The 26821-nt window shown below is 40.3% G+C and overlaps 1 protein-coding gene across 3 annotated transcripts in view; it reads left to right on the top strand.

Moving 5' to 3' along the window:
- Positions 1-26422, top strand: part of LOC134349496 (coiled-coil domain-containing protein 81-like) — an 89018-nt gene extending 62596 nt beyond the window's left edge. For 2 of the 3 annotated variants that reach the window (XM_063053896.1, XM_063053894.1), the window contains exons 10-15: positions 3849-3956; positions 7911-8080; positions 12824-12902; positions 15963-16186; positions 20285-20410; positions 25527-26422. In XM_063053896.1, coding sequence (XP_062909966.1) covers positions 3849-3956; positions 7911-8080; positions 12824-12902; positions 15963-16186; positions 20285-20410; positions 25527-25653 — 834 coding nt within the window. In that variant the 3' untranslated portion in view covers positions 25654-26422. The remainder of the gene's footprint in view (positions 1-3848; positions 3957-7910; positions 8081-12823; positions 12903-15962; positions 16187-20284; positions 20411-25526) is intronic. The other variant, XM_063053895.1, reaches the window with a different exon arrangement.
- Positions 26423-26821: the final 399 nt, after the last annotated feature.

Genomic DNA, 26821 nt, shown 5'->3' with positions numbered 1-26821 from the left:
TCCACTTCACATTTATATGTGCATATGAGAATAGCAAGTGCAGGCCACTCAGTTTCTCAAGCCTCTTTGACTTCAACAAGATCATGGCTGGTTTGCTCTACGCCTCATCTCTTCTTTGGTGCCCTATTTCCATATTCCTCGATTCCCTGAATTTTCAAAAACACTTAACTACTTCCTCTTTAAAATACCTCAATGATATGGCTTTGCCAAGGTAGACTATTCTACACATTCTGCACCCTATGCATCTCAGGTTTAAATGACCATCTAATTTTCATTCAGAATTCAAGGACTCAACCATGACCTTGGGGACCTACCAAAGACTTGTCCCATATGCCAGTTGTGGTGCTTTTCTTCTTGTTCCTCTCCGCACCTTGTGGTGTATTGGACACGAACTTTGCTGTTTGTTCAGCATTTGTCTGTTTTTGACGAGGTTGAGTTGCTAGCTCGACGCTCAACCCAGCATGGACAGAAAGTGTGCAAGGAGTCAGCCAGATCTGAACCCAGGACCACTCGCCTCAAAGTCCAGTGCGGATGTTACTACACCACCAGCTGGCATGTGGTGGTGCTCTTACTAAGCTGATTTTTCCTTTCACAACTTGGCTGTGAGTCAGCCAAGGTGTAATTTGTGTGAACTACTGGATCTGATTCAGTCAGGATTTACTGATTCCATTCACAGTTATTGTGTAGTCTCAGCATAATAACTCCACTGTCGGGTAACCTTCCCCTCCTTTGTCGGTTTTCTCTCTCCTAATCTACCTAATTCCATGTACACTCACCCCCACAATCCCCTTTCACCTGTTTGTTTCCCATCCTCCATCCACTCTATCTACCTTCAGTCCTTGCACTCCTTCCCCTGCTGTTCCTTGTCTGTCAGCTTTCATCATCTGTAGCCCTTTGCTACCTTCATCTGTCACCTCCTAGGCTCTGTTGCTATTTACAGCCTTTTGTCTTCCGTTTGTCAATCACACTTCCTCACTTTTAGAAACATAGAAAATCTACAGCACATTACAGGCCCTTTTTCCCACAATGTTGTGCCGACCATGTAAACTACTCTAGAAGCTGCCTAGAATTTCCCTACCGCATAGCACTCTATTTTTCTAAGCTCCATGTACCTATCTAAGAGTCTCTTAAAAGACCCCTTGTACCCGCCTCTACCACCTTTGCTGGCAATGCATTCCATGCACCCACGACTTTGTGTGAAAAACATACCCCTGACATCCCCCTTATACCTATTTCCAAGCTCCTTAAAACTATGCCCCCTCGTATTAGCCGTTTCAGCCCTGGGAAAAAGCCTTTGGCTACCCACACAATCAATGCCTCTCCTCATCTTATCTCTATCAGGTCACCTTTCATCCTCCATCTCTCCAAGGAGAAAAGGCCAAGTTGATTCAACCTATTCTGTTAAGGGCACATGCTCTCCAATCCAGGCAACGTTCTTAAATCTCCTCTGCACTCTCTCTATATCCACATTCTTCCTGTAATGAAGTGACCAGAACTGAACTCAGTCCTCCAAGTGGGGTCTAACTAAGGTCTTATATAGCTGTAGCATTACTTACTGAAGCTGGGTGCAGCCACAGCAAGGGCTCTATGTGGAAGAGCCACACTTTAGGGCTCCTGTTATTGCCTTCTAATTAGCTGAGATTTAGGATACAATCCTGTGAGCTATTTGCCTTAAGGTTGAAAAATGATGTGCTAATGTTATAACATATGAAAATGTTGACCTGAATGCTCTAAATTACATTTACATTTTGCATGATAAAATGTATTCTGAAATTTAAAGAAAAACCTTTTTCAATTAGTTCTAAATACTGGAATGACATTCTGAAAAAGAATCCAGTGACATCTTCACCTTGTGCCATGGTTTCCCAGGGAATAATGTTTCCTGGAAGCTAGAGTCCAGCCAATCCATCTTGAAAGGACAGTAATTCATAATAGTCCCCAGGTGATCCTCAGTGCTTCTTGAGGTACTCATCTGTCAGCAACAACTTCTGAGATTTCAACATGAACTGTTCATAGCTCCCGTTGCTGTACTTCTGTTCTACTCCATCGTCTCATCTCTGGCTATCTACCTCCTATCTTCAAGTCCAGATGAAGTGACTTGACCTGTAGCTTGTTTTTTTGCTCCTGATTCCAGCATCTGTCGTCTCTTCCATCCCCAATGAGGCCTAATGCCTGGTAGAAAAGAAAATCTGTTTTGGTAAATATATTTGTGGCCTCTTTTTTCCAAGCTCCAATATAGTTGTATATTTTTAAGTGTCTAAACCCTTTGTTCTTGTTGCCTGCTCCTATCCACACACGAGTTGCTTAGTTCCATTTCAATAATATTATCCATTCTACTCTGGCTTCATTGTATCTCCTGTTAGCAAACTGATTCATAGAGATTTGAAAGCTTCAATGCACTGCTGATGGAACATTTACCTTCCATTTTTTTTCATAAATATGACTGATGCTGTCATCCTTTCTTGCACTGATTTTAAATCTCTGCATGCTTTGGATGTGCAGGAGGCAAGACTTGTGCAAAATGCTGACCTAAATTTCAGGTCTCAAATTATTTAAATATCCATTGCTTCTTTCCTCTCTCAGGTGGATCTAGGTGAAGAATAATAGCTGGCAGAAAAGATGGTGGATTGAGGTGACTTGCTGAAAAGAAAGTTCTTTTCAGAGTGAAATTGTAATGCAGCAATGCCACATTATATTGTAGCATATATCAGTGGCATGAGAATAGAAGGATACCAAGGCTGGACTGGGTTCTTGACTTCCATGGGCAAAGTAGACCAGGGATATACTGTGTATATATGTGTGTGTGTGTGTATATATATATATATATAATCTCTGTTTAATGTCACAGTAGTTGCAGATCTCATTGTGTACTGTCATTGCAAATTCTAGCAGCACAGAAGTTGATCCTTTGGTCAGTAAAACTCCGTATACTGTAGGTTGATGATTTGTTGATGACAAGTTGATATGTGTCCAACCGTGTTTTAGGATTTTTTTGACTGCAGAATTGTTGATGCCATGCTGAAAAATGGAAGGTCATGGATCTAATTTTCCAGCAGGTACTAAGACATCAGAAAAGGGGCTCAACATTGCACTTTTCTAAGTTAATCTTGTATTCAGCTGTACAGCACCTTTCGTTTTACCTTTTTGAAAAATGAATGTCCAGATCAATGAAACCATTGTGAAACTTTCCTTGCAGAAGAATTGGTTATGCTTCTTCTCTTTTTCCTGGTAAAAGATAATTGCCCGTTCATACCTTCTGCATCATTTCTGGTAATCTAAATCTAGTACATTACCAAAGCTCCTTTGCTCATGATGCATGTTACTTCTTCAAAGAACTGCAATAATGTGGTCAAAAAGGATTTTCTTTCACAATGCCATGTTGATTTTGATTACTGCGATTTTTTGTTTTAAAAAGAGCTTTGCTCTAACAACGATTGATGTTGGAGGTGACTATTTAAAGATTTCTGCTATAACTCAGTATTTGCTTCTAACATTTTCTTTACATAATAACTGTCTATTGTGCTTTTGAAAATGTTGATTTATTAGTTGCTTTCCATTTAGCTGGTGAAGACCTGTGTGATGGTGGATGCAGATTAAACTGTTCTGTGATGGGCACATGCCCTGCCTACAAAATAGCTGAAAGATGTTTTGAGAGCCAACTAAGCTACGACCTTCGTCTTTACTGCATATCAGATTTGTCAAGAATATTGAATGCTTCTAAATGTCACTAAAATAGCACAAGCACTAATAATTGTTTCTTATTTTATTTGCTTAAATAGCAATATGTTCTACAAATATTATTTGATGGCATTTTGTTTTAATGGCATTTAATGTGCTTCCACCATCAGTGTGAAATGTTGGCTGGCAGAGAATATAATCAAAAGATTTCAGCATTCAACATAGGAGTTGCTGAAGCCAAAAAGCGACGGAAGAATTCAAAATGCAAAGATGTCAGTGTAAGATAGAAGCAGCATACCAGAAACTGTTTTATTTATACATTTTTACTTTGAAGAACTGCATTATTTAGAAATTAAATCCAATATATTTGAAACTATGAGAGTTATAATTAGAATATGTAAGATTATGTTATTTCATTATAGTTCATTGGTTCTAGACTGAATAGCACAGAAATTTTGTATGCCATCCCCCAGTTAAACCCCCCCCCCCACATACCATACACCCACCATTTTGACTCTAGTATTTGTTCGGCGAGCCTAATCAGTTGTCATAATCAAAACTACTGAAGACTAAAACAAAGCCGTAAATTTTTATATTTAAACACGTGGAGCTATGAGGGGCAGTATTTGTCAGCTCCTACTTTTATATTCTCCTCCCTCACTGACATATCTGAAGACTTGTGGAGATGAGGCAAATAATCTAAATTAAAAGTAACTTCAGGAGTCACAATAGATGAGGCTTGATCATTCTGATTGTTAGAGAGTCAAAGACTAATTTACAACAATCCTTGTGCTTGGATCTTTTGGTTTAGACATGTGCCATCTAAAAATAGCTAAGGATAAATTTAGTCACTAGAAGTGATCTTCTTGGCCAGTCTTATAATAGACTGATTTGTCAGTGCTTTGAAAGTGTTCTTTTCTAGGCTGCAATAGAAGCAGTAGTAGCTGAAAATGTTAAAAGATCTTCCTTTTGACGTGAAATTAGGCATATGTTCTCATCAATATTTTTTTTTTCTGTTGAGCTCTGGATGTCAATTGAGCATTGGGGTGTTGGTTACAAGTTTCAGGATCACCTAAATAACAGTGACCTTTAAAAAGATACTGCACTAGTAATAGAGGAATGGGGAAGCAAGAAATATAGGCTGTACTATGGAGCATGTAGAAGGATATGGATGCACTGGAGAAAATACAGAGGAGATTTACGAGGATGAATATTCAACACAACTGTTCACAATATACATTAACGATTTAGAAAAGGGGAATGAGTAAAGCAGAGTAGTTTGCCTTTGACAGTAAACTGAGTGGAATAGCAAATGGTGCTGAGTACGTGGAGAATCTGCAGAAAGATATAGATAGGTTGAGTGAGTGGGCAAGGGTCTGACAGATGGAGTACATGTTGGTAAATGCAAGGCCATCCTCTTTGGAAGGAAAATCAAAATAAAAGATGAGGTTAATATTCAGTTGGTGGTGGACTGCAGCACACCATTGCATAAAGGTATTTGGGAGTGCTTACATGAATCACAAGAGGTGCAACAGGTTATGAATAAGACAAATTGAATGCTGGTCTTCATTGTCAGAGGGATTGAATTCAAGAGCGGAGATTATTTTGAAACTGTACAGGCTATTGGTGATGTCACACCTGGAGTACTGCATGCAGTTCGGGTCTGTTTATTGGAGAACCATAGAGGCAGGAAAATTATTTCCACTGGTAGGTGAAAATAAAACTCAGGAACGTAGCCTCAAGATTTGGGAAGTAGGTTTAAGATAGAGCTGCAGAACTGTTTTTCCCAGAGAGGAGTGAATCTGTAGAATTCTCTTTCCTGGGTAGCAGTAGAGGCTACCACATTAAATATATTTCAGACACAGTTAGATAAATTATTGCACAGCATGGGAATTAGGTGTTATGGGGAAAAAGCAGGTAGGTGTGGCTGAGTATATGGCCAGATCAGTCATGGTCTTAATGAATGGTGGAGCAGGCTCAATGGGCCAATTGACTTATTTCTTTTCATATTTCTTAAGTTCTTTTGTTGTCAAAATTAGAGGACTTTAGTTATGTGGAGAGATTGAATAAGGCTGGGTTTGTTTTTCCTGGACAGAAGGAGACTGAGGGGTGACTTGATAAAAGTATACAAGTTTATTAAAGTATAGATAGGTTGATCGTCAATTGTTTTCCCAATAATAGACATACCAGAAACAAATGGGCTTAATTTTAAAGAGAAATGTAGGAGTCTTAAAAGTGATCTTGGGGTAGGTTTTCTACATGGAGAGTGGTTGATATGTGGAATACATTACCTTGGATCGAACTTAGAACATACAGCATTGGAACAGGCCTTTTGGTCCATGATGTCTGAGCTGAGCATGATGGCAATTTAAACTAAACCTTCTGCCTCCGTGTGGTCTATATCTATCCATTTTCTGCTTGCTCTTGTGCCTCACTAAATCTTCTCAAACATTGCATCATATCTGCTTCAACCACTTCTCTAAGAGCACATTCCAAGACTCTACCATCTGAGTAAAAAATAAGTCTCATAAATTTCCTTTAAGTTTACCCTTCCTTACCTTAAAGCTATGCCTTGCAGTACTTGACATTTTTATCTTGAATAAAAGACTGATTACCCACCCTTTCTATGCCTCTCATAGTTTTATATAGTTTTATCAGGCCACTCCTCAGACTCCTTATGTTCAGGGAAAACAGTCCGATCCTATCCAATCCTCCATAATTCTCCAATCCAGACCATAATCTAGTGAATCTCCTTGGCACTCTCTCCAGCATAATCACATCTTTCTGCTTGCTGCATCATACAAATCTAAGTGCTGTCGGCCTACATTCCCTGCTCCCCCACTTCTCCAGAATTTAGTGGAATCAGATGCAATTACTATACCTACCAGACTTCAAGACACACACTTAAATAGGTGAGGCGTAGAAGGCCAGTGTCCTAATGTGGGCAAATGGAATTAGTGCAGATGAGCATAAAGGTCAGCATGGATGAGGTGGGTCAAAGGGCCAATTTTTATGGTGTATGACTATGTAGATACATTAGAGTGAGTTGTAATTTAAAAATGTAATTTTCTGTTTGACCCCATCAGAAGTGTATTTAACAATTGCTGGTTAGCTTGCACAACCCTATAGATTTTATTTTACTGGAATGTGAAGACCTAGAGAACTCTATACACTGTCCCCATTCATATTGAAAGGACTTAAGGCATTCTCAGGATGTGGAACATATTCTTGTGAAATTGACAAATTAATTCAGAAGCTACAGGTTCACATTATAATGCTATAAGTGCAGATTGCTTTACAAACTGAGCTTTAACTGCATATATTTTAGTAAATGCTTGTTCTGTGGATAGAATCTTGCACAACTAGATGTCTTTAAAACAGATAAAATTATTAATTTTTTTTGAATGTGGATTTTATACAAGGTAGACAAAGAACAAAAATTGAACTTAAAAAGGCAGCCCGTGACATAGTTCCCTAGGATAAAGCCCTAACCCAACTTCCCACAATCATGCTGAGTGACCGTGTGTGGTCCTAGCCCCTGTGACTTTAGAGCTCCATTTAATACATCAAATTGAAACTCCATTTCATACATGGCTTCCCTTTGGGACTTTGCTGTTGCTTGCATGGTAGGTAGGTCATGGTAATGCTTATGCTTTCGGCTCGAATAAGTGGGAAGGGTTAATGTTACTTGTTGATACTTGTGCGTGAGAGAGGCGGGAGGGGGCTTTGGGGTTCTTATGTTTTTTTCCCTGTCATTCATTCTTTGGGACTTTTCTTCTATCGAGGATGTCTGCGAAGAGTAAGAATTTCAGGTTGTATATTGTATACATTCTCTGATATTAAATGGAACCATTCAACGATTGAACATTTACCTCAAATCATTACACAGGGGGTAAGGACAGCAACAATTTATTAATAAATAAGAATTACTGGGGATGCTTTTTACATGGAAAAACCATGTTCTGGGGATCACATTAATTCATGCATTGTTAATTACTTTCAATAAGATGTACTACTTAATTTATTATGTGTTATTTATATGTTAAATTATAATGCTTAGGTCAAATGTTGCCATTAAGTAATTTAAATGAGGTTCGTATGATTATATAACCATATGCATTAAATGTGGTTGGGGTGAATCATAGCAAGAATTGCCTGGTCCAATTTCCCAATGAAAGTGTGAGAATTTAATGCTTAACTGTCTTGAAGTAATGTTTGGGATTTCCTCTTAGAATGGATACATATTCCAGAGGAGACTCTTGACACCACCAGTCATTCTGAAACAACAGCAGTATGCACAGTGCTTGAAGAAACAGATGGAGGAGAAACAACAAAGAGAAAACAGAAAAAAACAAGATGAAGATTTTCTGGACCGATTAGAGCAAGTACAGTTAGCAGAAGAGTATGTGTTTTCAGTTCATTCTTGGAATACTGGAATAAAGGCAGTATTTATAACCTATACAAAATAATCCTAAGGGCATTAAGAGACAAGCATATTTTAATTTTATTTATTGATGTAGCAAGATCAAATTTTGATGCTCATAACTGAATGTTCTTCAAAAGATTGTGGTGAACTGTCTCCTTTGTCCACTTCAGTCCTTTTAGTGGGGAGGCTCCCATAGTTGAATGAGAGTGTCAAGATGTTGACTTGAGAAAAGAGTGGAAATGTATTTCTAATTCAGAATGATTTTCTACCTTGAGGGAAAATTACAGATAGTGAAATTCCCATTACTTAGTCCTTTTACATTCTTTGGACTGATGCATTTGAGAACTGACAAAGCCTTGGTGCACTTTGCTGATTATACAGGCTGCAAAGCAGGGCTGGTAGTGGAAACAATTAAAACAGAGTGTCAGAAAGCATGTGGATGACTTTCATTCCAATAGAATGGACTTTCACTGATTAGGCCAGTGGCTTGTCCAGATCAATTTCTCATTAACAATGACTCTCAGAGTGTTAATTGAGTGGATTGAGTGATGGGAATACCATTGTAAATCAAGGTACAGTGATTAGATTCTGTCCATTAGAAATGGTCATTGCCTACAGCCTGTGTGATGCCATATTAATACTCTGGCTAAATGTACTACCTCAGACGTGAAATGGTTCATGTTCAGAGAGAGTGACAATGGAATAGAATATGTACTATGGAATCATAAATGAGCATTCCTACTTCTGACCTTATAAGAGAGGGAGAGTCATTGAGGAAACATCTGATAATGGTTATATACCACAGAATTATCAGTCAAAGTCCTTGACTGGTGAATGGACTCCAATAATCACAGCAGTCTTTTATGCAGTGTCTATAATAAGAGGAATAGATAGAGTGGACAACCAGCACCTCTTCCCCAGGGCACCACTGCTCAATACAAGAGGACATGGCTTTAAGGTAAGTGGTGGGAAGTTCAAGGGGGATATTAGAGGAAGGTTTTTTACTTAGAAAGTGGTTGGTGCGTGGAATGCACTGCCTGAGTCAGTGGTGGAGGCAGATACACTAGTGAAGTTTAAGAGACTACTAGACAGGTATATGGAGGAATCTAAGGTGGGGGCTTATATGGGAGGCAGGGTTTGAGGGTCGGCACAACATTGTGGGCTGAAGGGCCTGTACTGTGCTGTACTATTCTATGTTCTATGACTCCAGTCAGTGGAGTACTTTCCATTAGACCATCTTTATCATGCAGACTGGATGACAGCAGCCATGCAGTGCTGTCCCAGGAAAAATTGAAAAACAGCATCAGCAAACAGGCTCAAGTTAAGAAAAAGTGACTTGACGACATTGTTTGTGCTATTTTTCAGCACTGCTGATGACTGAGCACATATTAGCAAAGTTCAGATTAGTTAGATTGGCTTTGATTTGTTATTTGCAAGAAACAGATTCTTGGGCAATTTTTCACATTTTGGGTATATTGTAAAGTTATAACAATATTTAAATAGCTTGGGCGATGCTTTGGCAGATTTGGAATGAATAAACACAATGAGCCGGTGGTCATGAGTCCTACCAATAGTTCTAGGACAGATGCAGATTGTTTGGGGTGCTGTAAAATTCATTTTTGGCTCTTACCCAGTCTTGAAGCTACATCCTTCAAATATCAGACAGCTGGTCAGTGGTGATACTTCCCAATCCACTTGTAGTGAAGGACATTAGACATCCTCCACCCAGTCCATATATACTTTTTATCTTTGCTCTTTGACTTGTGTTGAATACTGAGTACTGATCTATCGTATGCATGAGGAGGGGAATAAGTTGTATCAGCAGAATGTTTCCTTGCTAGATATAATTTGAAACAATGTTAATGTTGAGGACACCCAAAGACCTGGCATCACCAGTGAGAATTCATATTTTAAACAGCCATCTTTTTTCAATCAGTCTTCTATTTTGGTCAATAGGCTCTCAAAGTTAGTTTTCAAAGTGTTATTATTTATTTTCTTTTGTCTCTCACATGCGTTAACTCTATGGCTCAGTTGGCTTAGCTCTTAAATCAGAATATGTTGGGTTCACGTCCTACTGCAGAGACTTGAGTACAAAGATGAGGCCTGAGTGTTACCCATTCTGAGGAAGTGTGGCACTGTGAAATTGCTGCTTTTATATTTGACATTGCATCAAGATGCTGCATTTGCTTACATGTGTGGATATTTCAAAAAGTGCCATGAAACTAAATTGTAGAATATTTTTCTGTTACTCTACAGTACTAGAAACAGATTAATTGGACATTGTTGTTTGTGGGAGCCTCGCTGTCAGCAAATTGGCTCCTGCATTTAGCATAAAGCGACCAAGCTACTAAAGTAGTCCTTTGCGTATGATTTGCTTGGAGATATCTTGAAAGGGATATATTTAGATACATGCCCATTTCTCTTTTCCTTTCTTTGAATCATTAAATGTCATTTTCAATAGAAGAATTGCAGTGGATCAAAGAAGCATTTCTCCACCACTTTTCAGGGCAAGTAGGGATGGGCAATAAATGTTGACAATGCACACATCCCAAAAATGAATATAGAGAAAAGATATAATCTAGAAATACTCTAGCGCATGTTCAGATGACAACCCTGGAAGAAGTTTGAAGAAACAAAAAGGGAGACAAAAATAAAGAAATGATTAAAAATGTAATTTCAAAATATTTTATACAGTGGTGACAATTACTGAGAGCTCCAGGTAGAATGTTGACTTCACTTATTTATTTCTACTCTAAAACCAACTGGAATGTTTTGACAGATAATGTATCTCTCTTTAGATTTTACAATGGTCATATCATTTATAAATGAAGTAAACCTGGCAATTATCAGCCTGTGAGTTTGACGTCAGTGGTGGGTAAATTGATGGAAAGTATTCTTAGAGATGGTATATATAATTATCTGGATAGACAGAGTCTGATTAGGAACAGTCAACATGGATTTGTGCGTGGAAGGTCATGTTTGACAAATCTTATTGAATTTTTTGATGAGGTTACTAAGAAAGTTGACGAGGGTAAAGCAGTGGATGTTGTCTATGTGGACTTCAGTAAGGCCTTTGACAAGGTTCCACATGGAAGGTTAGTTAGGAAGGTTCAATTGTTAGGCATTAATATGGAAGTAGTAAAATGGATTCAGCAGTGGCTAGATGGGAGACGCCAGAGAGTAGTGGTGGATAACTGTGTGTCAGATTGGAGGATGGTGTGTAGTGGTGTGCCTCAGGGATCTGTACTGGGTCCAATGTTGTTTGTCATATATATTAATGATCTGGATGATGGCGTGGTAAATTGGATTAGTAAGTATGCAGATGATACTAAGATAGGTGGCGTTGTGGATGATGAGGTAGGTTTTCAAAGCTTGCAGGGAGATTTAGGCCAGCTAGAAGAGTGGGCTGAAAGATGGCAGATGGAGTTTAATGCTGAAACATGTGAGGTGCTACATTTTGGTAGGACTAATCAAAATAGGACATACATGGTAAATGGTAGGGCATTGAAGAATGCTGTCGAACAGAGGGATCTAGGAATAATGGTGCATAGTTCCCTGAAGGTGGAATCTCATGTGGATAAGGTGGTGAAGAAAGCTGTTGGTATGCTGGCCTTTATAAATTAGAGCATTGAGTATGGGAGTTGGGATGTAATGTTGAAATTGTATAGGGCATTGGTAAGGCCAAATTTGGAGTATTGTGTACAGTTCTGGTCACCGAATTATAGGAAAGATGTCAATAAAATTGAGAGAGTACAGAGGATGTTTACTAAAATGTTGTCTGGGTTTCATCTCCTAAGTTACAGAGAAAGGTTGAACAAGTTAGGTCTTTATTCTTTGGAGCGTAGAAGGTTGAGGGGGGACTTGATAGTGGTGTTTAAAAGTATGAGGGGGATTGACAGAGTTGACGTGGATAGGCTTTTTCCATTAAGAGTGGGGAAGATTCAAACAAGAGGACATGAGTTGAGAGTTAAAGGGCAAAAGTTTAGGGGTAACATGAGGGGAAACTTCTTTACTCAGAGAGTGGTATCTGTGTGGAACGAGCTTCCAGAAGTGGTTGAAGCAGGTTCAATGTTGTCGTTTAAAGTTAAATTGGATAGATATACGGACAGGAAAGGAATGGAGGGTTATGGGCCAAGTGCAGGTTGGTGGGACTAGGTGAGAGTAAGAGTTCAGCACGGACTAGAAGAGCCGAGATGGCCTATTTCTGTGCTGTAATTGTTATATAGTCATATGGTTATATTTATCATTTCTGTTCTTTACTGGCCCCTGCACCCAAAATATTGATCTGAAGATTCACATTTATAATCTCCTCTGCAAATCCCTATGTAATCTTACCTTGTTCTCCTTTTTGTGCTGTCCACTAGCTATTATCTATATCAGGCTTGCACATCCATCTATCTACAACCATCCCTTCTTCACCAGGGCTTTTACTCCTTACATTCAAACCCTCCTGAATTTTACTCCAAAAACTTCTCTAGTCTTCATCTCCCTCTACCTCTACCTTATTAAAGTTGCATCTTTATTAATTTTTCATAAACTTTCTCAAGTTCTGTGTGATGGTTGTTCTCTTGCAAAATATCTTGAAATATTTTGTTGCTTCAAGGTACTCAGTAATGGTATCATTGTTATATAAAATATTCTGCAAATATACAAAAGCTATTATTGTCTTCATTTAAAATGCCCAAGTATCTTTACCAAGGAATAGCTTTTGTTTTACAGTCTTGCTGTCCAGAGAGAGATGTATTTAAAAGAGAAGCAGGAACAAAAAGAAGCCTATAAAACTGCATTAGATATACAGGTAAAGAAATGTGCATTCAAATGTAGTGCAACTGTAAAAACTGCTGTTTATGTACAAAAAGATAGGGGAAGCAATAAAGCAACTTCTGTGGGTTAGTTCTTTGAAAATTATACCCCCTCTTAAGACTGTTGATGTTGCAGGATTTCTTGAACTGCTTTGAAAGCTTTTTTCACGATAATTTTATTTGTCCTGGTAGATAATAGTAAAAGTAAAATCATGATCAAAATGTAAATTTTACAATATTGATGTTCCTCCAATAAGTAGTGTTATTATCAGCATTATTGCAAAAATGAGCCATCATGACAAACATATTTGCTAGGTCATGTGATGCCTCAATTAGACTATTTGATTCTATTATTGATTACCAAAAGTAGAAGTGTTCTTTTGCCAAGTTAACTATTGTTCTTGATAAATGTGAGTGAAGCCTCCATCAATCAGGGTCAACCATGGAATTTGCATCCTAGCTGTCTTTGTGATACGCGAGTCTGAGCAATACAATACGGAGAGCAAGCTCCCCCTCTCCACACATCTGATGAATCTAAAGGAACGGCAGAGATTGATACATTTTGGCACCATGAGCTTTGCAGGAGTTGCAAGTTATCATTGAACTCAACCTAGGAGTAGCCTAAGAACTCCAGCTCTGGCATTTTCCCTCTGGGTGTACTCCTGAACCCTCTCCCACCCCCCCACCATGAGTGGGTATAGCCACAAGGCAAAGACGGTTTGAGATCGAGTTTTCCTTCTCCTAGATGAGCTGACAAGCCCCATCTGCCTAAAATGACTGGTTTTAAGGCATCAGTAACCTGCCTTTGCCCCTGCTCCTGTCAGTAGAAACTGTTTTGCCGGGCTTAGTAGCTAAGCCACATATGAAGGCCAGGAACTGGACAGTTGTCAGAGGCTATTTGAGATGCACGCCATTGGGAGCTTGTACCCATTACTACCCACTGCTATAAGAACCTTAAGGAATTTGATAAAGGTAAAACATAATCAATATGTATATTTTATAAAAGGCTTAACATAACAGAAGAAATATGAAATGGTAGAAGTCAATTTTACCTGATAATTTTCCTGATGTTATTTTAATAATTACAGCCAATTCACTTACCTTAAAGAAGTTGCTTCAAACTCCATGATGCCTATGAGATATCCTGATTAAAGTTAGATTTATGAATATTTATTCACATTGTGTCCTTTTGCACCAATGGAGGATTTTCTATTTAAAAAAATATTTTACACATGGGGTAAAAGAAACGGGGACAAAAAGTAAAAATTTTAGTCCACGGGACTTGCAAAAAGGAATGTAAATGGATAAGAAGGACTACTTTTTCCTCCCAATTTAATATAAAATGTCATCATTCTATGAAGTTTGGAATGCATTTATTAGCCATGAACAATAGCGATCAAACAAGTCCGTCAGGAAACAGTATTCAAATGTTGTTTAATAATGCTGCAAAAACTTTCTGCTCTTGTCCATGAGTAGTTGGATAACTTCTGAAAATTTTCCAGGAATAGTGAATAATTAATTACTGAGCTCAATCAGGTCTCCTCTCCTGAGGCTAGGCTTAAACATAGGGCCATTTGAGCTAATGGTCTAGATGTGGAGGGATGAGCACTAGAATTGAGCCATTGGCTAGTTGCCCTGGAGATGTAGCCAGCTGTTGAGAGTAGAAGGTCAATGGAGGCTAGTCACTGGTGTTAAGGAAAAGGAGGCACCATATTGAGGTCAGGGGAAGAAGATTGCTTATGGAGGTGGAGAAAGAAAGACTCCAAATATAGGTATATCTGCTCATGTAGTTAAGAGCTATACCCATAAAGATAGAGGCAAGGAAGCTACCCACTCAGTTGTGGGCATCGGCAGAGGGGAACACCCAACAGCATTGGTGGATAAGCACCAACTGACTGGTGAAAGCACATTAGCCAGTTGGAAGGGCACTGGCTTGTGGCATTGGCGGCAGGGCATTGGTCTGCAGCAGTGATAGAGGGGCACCAGCCTGCAGAATTGCTGGTGAGGACCAACCAGCAATACTAGTGGAGTCATCCAATCAGCTGCATGTTGTATGGACAGCTTGATCTGAAACCTCCCTTTCATTATACGTCAGATAAAATAATAAAAATAAACTCATTCACAAATATATGATGTTGAAAAGACTTGAGCGCTTGATTAATAGCACAGGCTAGGCAGGGTAGGACCTTATTTCTTGGAATATGGGAGATTGAGGGGTGAATGTACAGAAGTGTAGAAAATCAAGAGGCATCATAGGGTAAATATACAGTACTGTGCAAAATCTTAGACACGTGTGTGTGTGTATCCCAAAGGATGCTGGGAATGGTGAAGGTGGATCGCCATGGGAGGGGTGTCGGACAGGTGGCAGAGGAGGAGTGCCAGGCTTGGGGGGGTGGTGGTGTTGGTACAGACACACTCAGCTTTGAGACACCAGGCAAGGTCATTTGATTCCGAACAATTGATTAATAAATCATTACAGAATGTCTCTCTGATGCTTCCCTTTTGTCTCCCTTTTTCCTAACCATGATTGCCCACTCCCTTCCCCTTTCCTACTCTCAGTCCACAATAGAGACCCATATCAGAATCAGGTTTATCATCACTCACACATGTCATGAAATTTGTTGTTTCTTGTGCCACCAATACAGTGCAATACATAAAATGACTACAATACTGTGCAAAAGTCTTAGGCACCCTAGTTATATATACTGTATGTGCATAAGACTTTTGCACAATACTGTACATAGTCATTTCCTTAGGAAAGGGAAACTAAAAACTAGAGTCCATAGATTTATATCAAGAGATGAGAATTTTTAAAAGGAATCTGAGAAGCAACTTCCTCATGCACAGAGTAGCGGGGATATGGAATGAGACTGTCAGAGGAAGTGGTTGAGGCAGGTCCAATAATAACATTTAAAAGACATTTGGATAAGTACATGAAAAGGAGGGGTCTAGATGGATATGGGCCAAACGTGTCAAATTGGCTAGCTTGACAAGGACAAGTTGGACCATGTTGTTTTACTGTGTCTCTATGTAATTTCTAATCCATCTATATCTAGAGAAAAGAGAAACCACGTCAGCTGCCAGCATTTGTCTCTGATTCTTCTGGGCCAATCTTTGGTGGTTCTGAGTTACCTGGGAAGTCAGAAGAACAAAAGCAAGCAGCACGTAAACTTTGTAAGGAGCAGATGCAGGCTGCAGCTGATCGTAAGAGAGATGCTATTCTGAATCAAATTTATGAACAGAAAACTGAGTTGGAAATGCTGGAGAGAAGCAAAAAAGGGTAAGTTAAGGCATACTTCCCAGACTGAATTTTTGCTGTTTTGTGACCTGCCTATAATTTTATAAATGTCTCTATTTCTGATGGAACATTGACAAATTATGGAAGTTGGAACTGTTAACTGTTTTAGCTAGTGGCCTCCAGAGCTCCCAGTGGATTCAATCATTCTTTTTAAACTGTAAATAGAGGGGAGAGGATTATTCCCATTTATTGCTGCAGTTATTTGTGTTTATAATGTAGTGATCAAAAGAATAGAATAGAGTTGCTACCTCTCCCTGTGCAGTAGTGCCCTGTATATAAAAAAAATAATTAAATGTGCAGAGGAAGCATATGAGAGTGATTCCAGTGGATTTAGTTGGTTAGCAGTGAGAATGAATCAGAATTAGAATCAGAATCAGGTTTATTATCACCGGCATGTGACGTGAAATTTGTTAACCTAGCAGCATATTCAATGCAATACATAATATAGAAAAAAAAATAATAATAATAAATAACTAAATCAATTACAGTATACGTATATTGAATAGATTAAAAATCGTGCAAAAAACAGAAACACTTCTGTACCTCCTACCTGATGGTAGCAGTGAGAAAAGGGAATGCCCTGGGTGCAGGATGTTCTTAATAATGGATGCTGCCTTTCTGAGACACCGCTCCTTGAAGATGTCGTGCGTACTTTATAGGCTAGTACTCAAGATGGAGCCGACTAAATTTACAACCCTCTGCAGTTTCTTTTGGTCCTGTGCAGCAGCCCTTCCTCCCCATACCAGACAGTTAGAATGCTCTCCATGGTACATCTATAGAAATGTTTCAGTGTATTTGTTGACATACCAAATCTCTTCAAACTCCTGATGAAGTATAGTCACTGTCTTGCCTTCTTTATAACTGTATTGATATGTTGGGACCAAGTTAGGTCCTCAGAGATCTTGACACCTAGGAACTTGAAACTGCTCACTCTCTTCACTTCGGATCCCTCTATGTGGATTGGTATTTGTTCCTTCGTCTTACCTTTCCTGAAGTTCACAATCAGCTCTTTCGTCTTACTGATGTTGAGTGCCAGGTTGTTGCTGCGACACCGCTCCACTAGTTGGCATATCTCGCTCCTGTATGCCCTCTCACCACCTGAGATTCTACCAACAATGGTTGTATCATCAGCAAATTTATAGATGGTGTTTGAGCTATGCCTAGCCTCACAGGCATACCATCTTATCTGGAACATTATCATGTTCATGTTTTTTTAATGCAGAACGAAATGTTGAAAACTTCTTATAATATTGATCAGAAACAGCATTAATGGGGGATCTAAAAATGTCCATATGATTAACTAATATAAAATTTGGTCAAAATGAGAAGGTAAAATCATAATATTAGCATTTGCTTTAGACACAGCTAATAACAATGAGCACATGGCTAATGCTTATTAGGAAATATCCTCACAAACTATCTGTGATTACAGGTGAAAATGGGCATTTCTTTTGGGTACTTGTATCTTTTGGGGGAAGAAATGAAATAAAAATTTCAATATTCCTTCAGTTGTTCAGTTGATGGTTGAACTAAGGTCATGAGATTGTCTCAAATTTAAATCACTAACACTGCATTTTTGTTTGCAACTGTAAAATCTAAAGTAGTTGAGTACCAAAGGCTATAAAAAGGATGAGGTGGAGAAGAGTGGATTAGAATATTACTTTAAAATCATATAACATGATGAACTTCTATTTTACATGAACTCTCATTTTACTGATTGAAATTATTTGAACATTACGATAGTCCTATATGTCCATATTACCCATATGTCATCACTTTACGACAATGACCTTCAGATTGATCAAATAAACATTTGTGTACGAGTCACAAATACGCAACCTAAATTTTAGAGAATTGGATCCTCGATTTCCTCACTGGCAGACCCCGACAGTTCAGATTGGCAACAACATCTCCTCCGCAATCTCCAACAGCACATGTATACCACAAGGTTGTGTGCTCTGCTCACTTTGCTATACTATATACTTACAGTATACTCTGTACTGTGAGGTTAAGCCAGGCTCCAATGTCATATTTAACTCTGCCAATCACACTACTGACATTGGCTGAATCAAATGTGGTGATGAATATAGGACAGAGATTGAAAATCTGGCTGAGTGGTGCCACCACAGCAACCGCTCACTCAATGACAGCAAGATCAAGGTGTTAATTATTGACTTCAGGAGGAGGAAACTGGAGGTTCATGAGACAGTCCTCATCAAGGGATCAGAAGTGGAGAGAGTCAGCAACTTTAAATTCCTCAGTGTTATCATTTCAGAGGAACTGCCCTGAGCCCAGATTATAAGAAAGCATGGCACTCCTCTACTTCCTTAGAAGTTTGTGAAGATTCGGCATAACATCGCTGCTTGGTATGGAAACACCAATGTAGATGTCCCACCTCTCCCGGAAGTTCCAGGAGCTTCCCGCATATTAATAGTGGCTCCCTGATGCCCACAAATTATATACAGTATCACGGAAATCAATTTTTTTGAGAGTGAGCGAGAGAAAGCAAGAGAGAGCGCAGGAGCGACCACGAGAGAGAGCGCGCGCGTGCATGAGTGAGAGAGAGCAAGCGAGCGAGAGAGAAAGCGAGTGAGAGCGAAAGCAAGCGAGAGAGAGAGCAAGCTATTGCCCACGGTGGGTTAGGACTGTAAAAGACATGTTGAGGTGAGTTTAACAGGTGTCATTCGTTCATTAGCATAGCTAACGTTATTTAAACTAGCTGGCAGCTGCTAAGGAGCTACTCTATTGCAGACATCCCACCTCTCCCGGAAGTCTCCTGCAAATTGATGGTGCTACCTCCCTGAAATGAGATTTTGCAGGGTGGGATGTCTGCCAATGCCCTTGAATGGAAAATCCCACAAAAAGTACTGGATACGGCCCTGTCCATCATGGGTAAAGCCAACCCACCGTTGAGTGCATCTACACGGAGTGCTGTCTCGGGAAAGCAGCATCCATCATCAAGGACCCCCAGGCCATGCTCTTTTCTCACTGCTGCCGCTGCCATCATAAAGAAAGTACAGCAGCCTTGGGACCCACACCACCAGGTTCAGGAACAGTTATTACCCCTCAGCCATCAGGCTTTGAACCGGAGGGGATAACATCACTCAACCTCTCACTAAACTGTTCGCATAACCTATGGGTTCGCTTTCAAGGACTCTTTATCTCATTTACTGTGTATTTATTTATTTATTTAGTATTTGCACAGTTTGTTATCATTCGCACATTAATTTATTTGTCCTGTTAGGTGTGGTCTTTTGTTGATTCTATTGAGTTTCTTGGATTTACTGTGTATGCCTGCAAGAAAACAAATCTCAAGGCTGTACTGTATATGATATAAACTGTATGTACTTTGATAATAACTTTACTTTGAACTTCTGTTGTCTGTCTGAGGTATACTATTAGACAGGTTAGACAGGATTTCAGGATGTTCCAAATTAATTTGTAACGATGAAGTACTTTTGAATATGCTTAGCATAGTGGTTAGCACAATGCTATTACAATTCGAGATGTCGGAGTTTGGAGTTCAATTCTGGCGTCCTCTTTAAGAAAGTTTGTACGTCTTTTCCATAAAGCACAAGGGTTTTCTCTGGGTACTCTGGTTTCCTCCCACAATCCACTGGTTAGTTGGTTATTCTAAATTGTCCTTTAATTAGGCTAGTTTTAAACCTGTGGGTTGCTGGGCGGCATGGCTCGGTAGGCCGAAAGGACCAGTTCCATGCTGTATCTATAAATCAGCAATTCAAAATGACTGAAAACAGGTTGTTTAATCACTATTGGAACATGTACAGGTCTTCTTCAGCTTTCAGACGCCCATGTTCTCTACAGTCCCTACACACAAATAAGTATTTGGAAGACCAGTGGTGTGGATCTGCAGGGCTGAAGAGATCTTCTGCCACCTGGCAACCCAGTTCACAGTCACATTTCTGACCACAGTTCAAGCAATTCACAGGAATGGAAACCTGCCATAACCTGGGGACAACATGTACAAGATATGTTGATTATGTTCCCTTTGATAAATACCTAAACAGAGAAACACAAATTGTCACTCCGTTACTAATCATATTTGAATGTTTTTCACAGCTTAATAGAGGAACATAAAAAGCGTTATGAAAATTTACAGAGAATGCGTAGAACTTTAGAGGAAGCCTGGGATGAAAATGTAACTATGAAACAACTGAAAGAATATGAACAAAAACAACATACAAAGTAAGATGATGAAACCATCATAATCTTAAAATTATGCTGTAATTCAGTTTTAATAGTGTTCATAATCATTCCAATATCTGTAGAATTAATATAGTGATTACTTTAAATAAGTGTTTGATGCTTCAACCAAAGTCCATGCTTCCTAATAGTAAGTAGGATAAGATTCAAAATTTTGAAGAAGAATATGGAAAAACATCAAAAGAATTCAACTGCATGAGCAAAGCTTGAGGTTGTACAGTTTGCATATATTCTGGCCTTCACTTTCATACACTTAAAGTTTTGATTAAGTGATGAACACACCATGCTTTTGCTTGCCACTTAATTTTCAGTGCTAGAGAAGTTATTGAACAATAACCAGGCCTTAAAATGACATGAAACATTTACAACTAGAATTAATAAGTTGTGACTGAAAATGAATATTTAATATAGAAACATAGAAACATAGAAAATAGGTGCAGGAGTAGGCCATTCGGCCCTTCGAGCCTGCACCGCCATTCAGTATGATCATGGCTGATCATCCAACTCAGAACCCTGTACCTGCCTTCTCTCCATACCCCCGATCCCTTTAGCCACAAGGGCCATATCTAAATCCCTCTTAAATATAGCTAATGAACTGGCCTCAACTATTTCCTGGGCAGAGAATTCCACAGATTTACCACTGTCTGTGTGAAGAAGTTTTTCCTAATCTCGGTCCTACTGACTTCCCCTTTATCTTCAAACTGTGACCCCTCGTTCAGGACTTCCCCAACATCGGAAACAATCTTCCTGCATCTAGCCTGTCCAATCCCTTTAGGATTTTATACATTTCAATAAGATCCCCCCTCAATCTTCTAAATTCCAACGGGTATAAGCCTAGTCGATCCAGTCTTTTATCATATGAAAGTCCTGCCATCCCAGGAATCAATCTGGTGAACCTTCTTTGCACTCCCTCTATGGCAAGGAAGTCTTTCCTCAGATTAGGGGACCAAAACTGCACACAATACTCCAGGTGTGGTCTCACCAAGGCCTTGTACAACTGCAGTGGTACCTCCCTGCTCCTGTACTCGAATCCTCTCGCTATAAATGCCAGCATACCATTCGCCTTTTTCACCGCCTGCTGTACCTGCATGCCCACTTTCAATGACTGGTGTATAATGACACCCAGGTCTCGTTGCACCTCCCCTTTTCCTAATCGGCCACCATTCAGATAATAATCTGTTTTCCTGTTTTTGCCACCAAAGTGGATAACCTCACATTTATCCACATTAAATTGCATCTGCCATGAATTTGTCCACTCACCTAACCTATCCAAGTCACCCTGCATCCTCCTAGCATCCTCCTCACAGCTAACACTGCCGCCCAGCTTCGTGTCATCCGCAAACTTGGAGATGCTGCATTTAATTCCCTCATCTAAGTCATTAATATATATTGTAAACAACTGGGGTCCCAGCACTGAGCCTTGCGGTACCCCCCTAGTATGCCTGCCATTCTGAAAAGGTCCCGTTTACTCCCACTCTTTGCTTCCTGTCTGCCAACCAATACTCTATCCACATCAATACCTTACCCTCTATACCGTGTGCTTAAGTTTGCGCACTAATCTCCTGTGTGGGACCTTGTCAAAAGCCTTTTGAAAATTCAAATATACCACATCCACTGGTTCTCCCCTATCCACTCTACTAGTTACATCCTCAAAAAATTCTATGAGATTCGTCAGACATGATTTTCCTTTCACAAATCCATGCTGACTTTGTCCGATGATTTCATCGCTTTCCAAATGTGCTGTTATCACATCTTTGATAACTGACTCTAGCATTTTCCCCACCACCGATGTTAGGCTAACCGGTCTATAATTCCCTGGTTTCTCTCTACCTCCTTTTTTTAAAATATGCATATACAGTATATTCATGCTGTTTCTGTGTATTACATTGCCGAATATCATGGCAAAATAGTGTCAAAGCAATGCTTTTAGAGGAATTTTTAATAGGTACTTCCTCATCTCTGTAAAGCACACCACTTAAACTGCATATTTTGCTTGATAAAGCCATAAAATCAGAGAGATTTACATGTCAATCAATCTTAATTTGTATGCTCAAAGTGCCTATTATGACTCATCTTCTATCCATCGCATGCCTATCTTCTTCTTGGAAGTCTGTCAGGAATGACGATGACGTCAGTGACACCTCTGATGAGAGCGAAGCCTGAACTGGGAAACGCAGGTCTGCTCACAGATCGGACACATTATGGCCATTGGAGGTCAGGTGGTCTCTCCCTGCAGTCCTGGTGCTTTTTGATCGAGATCCTTTAGCCATTGTTCTTTGAACGTGCTGGTGCCTTTGTAGACTGCCAGGCGCCAGGCATTGTGATCTTTGGCTGAGGCCTCCCAACCAGTCACAGGGATGTTGTATGCCTTCAAGGACACTTACGTGCAGTCTTTATAGCGCTTTGTGGGGTCTCCCTGCTTTCTGATGCCATGTGCCAGCTCGGAAAAGAATACCATCTTTGGAAGGCAGTTGTCTTCCATCTGGATCACATGTCCAACCCTTCAAAGTTGAGTCTTCATGATCAGTCTCAGTGCCACAGCTCTCGGCTCTTTGTAGGACTTTTGTGGTGGAGACTCTGTCTTGTCAGGAGATGCCCATGATTTTTCGAAGGCATCACAGGTGGAACTGGTCAAGCATCTTGATGTGCCTGCTGTATGGGGTCCATATTTCACAGCCATACAGTAGAGAAGTCAGGATGACTGCTCTGTAGACCACCATCTTCGTCTTAAGCCGGATCCCAAGTTCTCCCCATACACGTGTCCATAGCCTGCCAAAGGATGCCCCAGCTTTAGCAAGTCCATTTGAGACCTCTCTCTCTAGACTGCAGGAGGTGGGTGGCAGCTTCCCAGGTAGGTGAAGGCGTCAACATTGTTGAGCTGTGTGCCTTCAATCTCAATTCGTGAATCCACAGGGTTGGAATGGGGTGCAGGCTGAAGTAGAACTTGTGTCTTCTACAGGCTGATGGTTAAGCCGAATTTTCTTGCTGCCACAGCAAGGCAGTCAGTGAGCTCCTGCAGGACCCTTTCACTGTGCTCTGCAAGATGTCTGCGAAAAGGAAGTCTCGTACTATTGCTTCCAGCATTTTGGTCTTGGCCTTGAGGCGTCGCAGATCATTAGTCCTGTAGCGAATTGTCAGTCTGTGAAAGAGCAAAGAACAGTATCGTGGCAAACAACAGGTTGAACAGAGTAGGTGTAAGGACACAGCCCTGCTTGACACTATTGGTTACTTGGAAGGGGTCAGAGGTGCGGCTGATTTCAATGGCCCTGGCTTTGTGGAATGACCTGACAATGCTGACTGGTCTTGGGGGGGCAGCCTAACTTGGTAAGGATATGCCAATGGCCTGTGCGACTGACAGTATCAAATGCCTTTGTCAGGTCCACAAAGAGGAGTAGAGGTTGTGGTTCTGTTCCTGGCACTTCTCCTGGATTTGTCTGACAGCAAAGATCATGTCCACTGTCCCTCTGTTGAATCTGAAACCACATTGGCTCTCTGAGACAAATCATCAAGGAGGTGAGAGGTAACCCTGTTAAGTATGTTATGGGCCATGATCTTCCCAGCAATGCTCAGGAGTTGTCACAATGTTGTTGTCACAGGATGCCCTGCCTCCCCCACCCCCGCTCCCGTTCTTGTGCAAGAGGATGTTGTTTACATCCCTCAAGTCCTGTGATACACAGACTTTCCCCCAGAACTGCTGCGTGAGCTCTGTCAGCCTCTGAAGAAAACTTCTGGTGGGATCCCATCCGGGCCAGGAGCCTTACCTTGCTGCAGCTGGTTGACTGGCTTCCTAGCTTCTATCACTGTGGGGGTATCATCAAGGGCCTCCAAGACTGAGTGCTGGGGCATGTCTTCTATAGCCTGGTCATCTATCTGGGATGGCCTATTCAGCGGCTGGTTGAAATAGTCTGCCCAGCATTGGACAATGTTGCCTTTATCAGTAAGGAGCGCTCTATCCAAGGAGCATACAGGTGCCATGATGTTAGAGGAAGCTCTGTATACTGCCTTTTGACCATCAAAAAACTTCTTTGCGTTGTTCTGGTCAACATAGTGCTGAAGTTCTGCCACTTTGGCCTCCCGCCACTGATCTTTCATCTTCTGCAGCTCAGCCTGGACCTTACTACAGAGGTGCTTCAAGCAGTCATGTTTGGAGGTTGACTGCTTGTCATTGAACCAGCATGCAAAGGCTTCCTGCTTCTGCTTGTGAAGGGTGACGGTATCAGAGATGTTCTCATCGAACCAATCCTGATGCTTCCTCTTGAGGTACCTGAGAACAGCACTTGCAGCGCTGTACAGGGTGTCTCTGAAGACAGAGCATGCTGTTTCTGGGTCTGCTTCCTCAGGCAGTTGCTCAAGTTGTTCCTCCAGTTTGCTGATCAGCTCTTCGTTGATGCTGGGGTCAGGAAGCCATTGAATGTCCAGCTTCCACTTAGTGTCAGCCTGCTGGTGCCTGTGTGCCCTGGCCATCTGCAATGACAGCTTGCTTCTCAGCAGGATGAGGTCAGTCTAGCAGTCTGCACCCCTCATTGCTCTGGTGATGATCACATCCCTGATGTCCCAGTGCCTTGTGAGCACGTAATCAGTCAGGTGCCAGTTCTATGAGCGCGGATGCATCCAGGTTGCCTGGAGGTCTGGAAGCTGAAAAAGGGTGTTGGTGATTGTCAGCCCATTTTCTGCACAGAAGGTGAGTAGTATCTGCCCATTTGAATTCTCCTTTCCAAGGTCATGCTTGCCAGTGACTTCCGGCTAAGACTGATGGTCGCTGCCTACTCGGGCATTAAAGTCGCTTAGTAGCAGGATCTCACCACCAAAGAGGACAATGACTACAAGAATGTCCGAACACCACTATTTGCATATTCCCTGCCAAATCACATACCATCCTGTCTTAGAAGCAAATTATCATTTACTATCATCATTGATGGGTCTAAATTCTGAAAAATATCTTCCCAGTGGCATTGCAGGACTGTAGTGGCTCAAGAAAGCATCTTGCCATCACTATATGATGTATAGTTGACTTGAAGATCTTCACTATTTAATAAGCTGGTAGCTTGTTAACTCAAGTTAAACTCAATGTGCTAACTATTTTGAATTTACTTCACAGAGCGGGAAGCATTTTTCTACTTGATCAATCTAAGAACTACCGTAGTTGTTTTCAGTGTAAGCGGCGTTTATCAAACTGCGGGGAGACAAGCATTTGGAACAACTCATTCATTACAACTAGAACATAAAGAATCGTCATATGGACAGTCAGCTCAAATGAAAAATAATGAAAATTCCCCTATTTTTAGTAATTAATGTTTCCATACATTTCTTTCAGATTAATGTGGAATTGTTTTCATGGGTATATATGTTGCACTGTTAATAATTTTTCTTATGAAAATGTTTTTCTACCGTCAGATAATATATTCATATTGCAACAGAGATGTTTGAAATAATTTCTACCCTTGAATACATAGAGGCAGAACAAACAAAAAAAGGTACTGCTTTGGGACCTTCAGTTATGAGATTTGGATTTGGACACATTTAACCTTTTATAAATAATCCCCAGAAGTTTCTTTGCTGAAAAAGCTCGGAGCTGTATATATTTGAACACTGAAATCTGAACAGCAGCTGTTTGGGCTAATTAGCATTCAGATCAATTTTTATTCTAATGTTGATCAATCCAATCTTCATCTGGAGATATTTTTCAAAAGTCAGATTTAGCAGTTTTACAGCCTCATATTTTCTATAATAAATCACAAGTTTGGGAAGAAACTTTGAATTGGCAGTTTGGTCATTCAATGGATAGATGCCGTTGTTCCTTATTTGTTTTCCATACACTAGAGATATGACCAGCCATTGGTGTTCTGTAATGAGTTGCCATTCTAGCCACTCATGCTATATTCATGTGAATTAGCTGAAATAAATAATTTCATGAAACAATCAGGCCAACAAATATAAGCAGTATGGAAGTTGTACATGAGAGTTGTAAACTGCGTATGTGCAAAATTAAACAGTTTTTACACAATGCTTGTTTTTGTTTTTTTTATATGATCCATAATTTCACACAGTAAGTAAGGGAAGAGCTTTCTTCATGGTACAAGACAGCTATGACAGAGTTTTGGGGAGTTGGGAAATTAAAATCACCATGTCAGAGTCCAATGATTTTGAAAGCTCATTACTAATGCATCCACAATCTCTAACGCTACCTCTTTTAGAACACTAGGGTGCAGTTCATCTGGTCCGGGTGACTTATGTACCCTTAAGTCTTTCAGTTTTTTCTGCACCTTCCCCCTTGTAATAATAATTACGCTCACTCCTCTTCCTTCACATACCACAACATCTGGCACACTGCTTTTGTCTTCACAGTGAAGACTGGTGCAAAATACTCATCTAGTTCATCTGCCATCTCCTTGT

The sequence above is a fragment of the Mobula hypostoma genome, chromosome 7 (assembly GCF_963921235.1).
Source record: "Mobula hypostoma chromosome 7, sMobHyp1.1, whole genome shotgun sequence".
Classification (NCBI taxonomy): domain Eukaryota; kingdom Metazoa; phylum Chordata; class Chondrichthyes; order Myliobatiformes; family Myliobatidae; genus Mobula; species Mobula hypostoma.
This window is presented reverse-complemented; position numbering and strand designations above follow the sequence as displayed.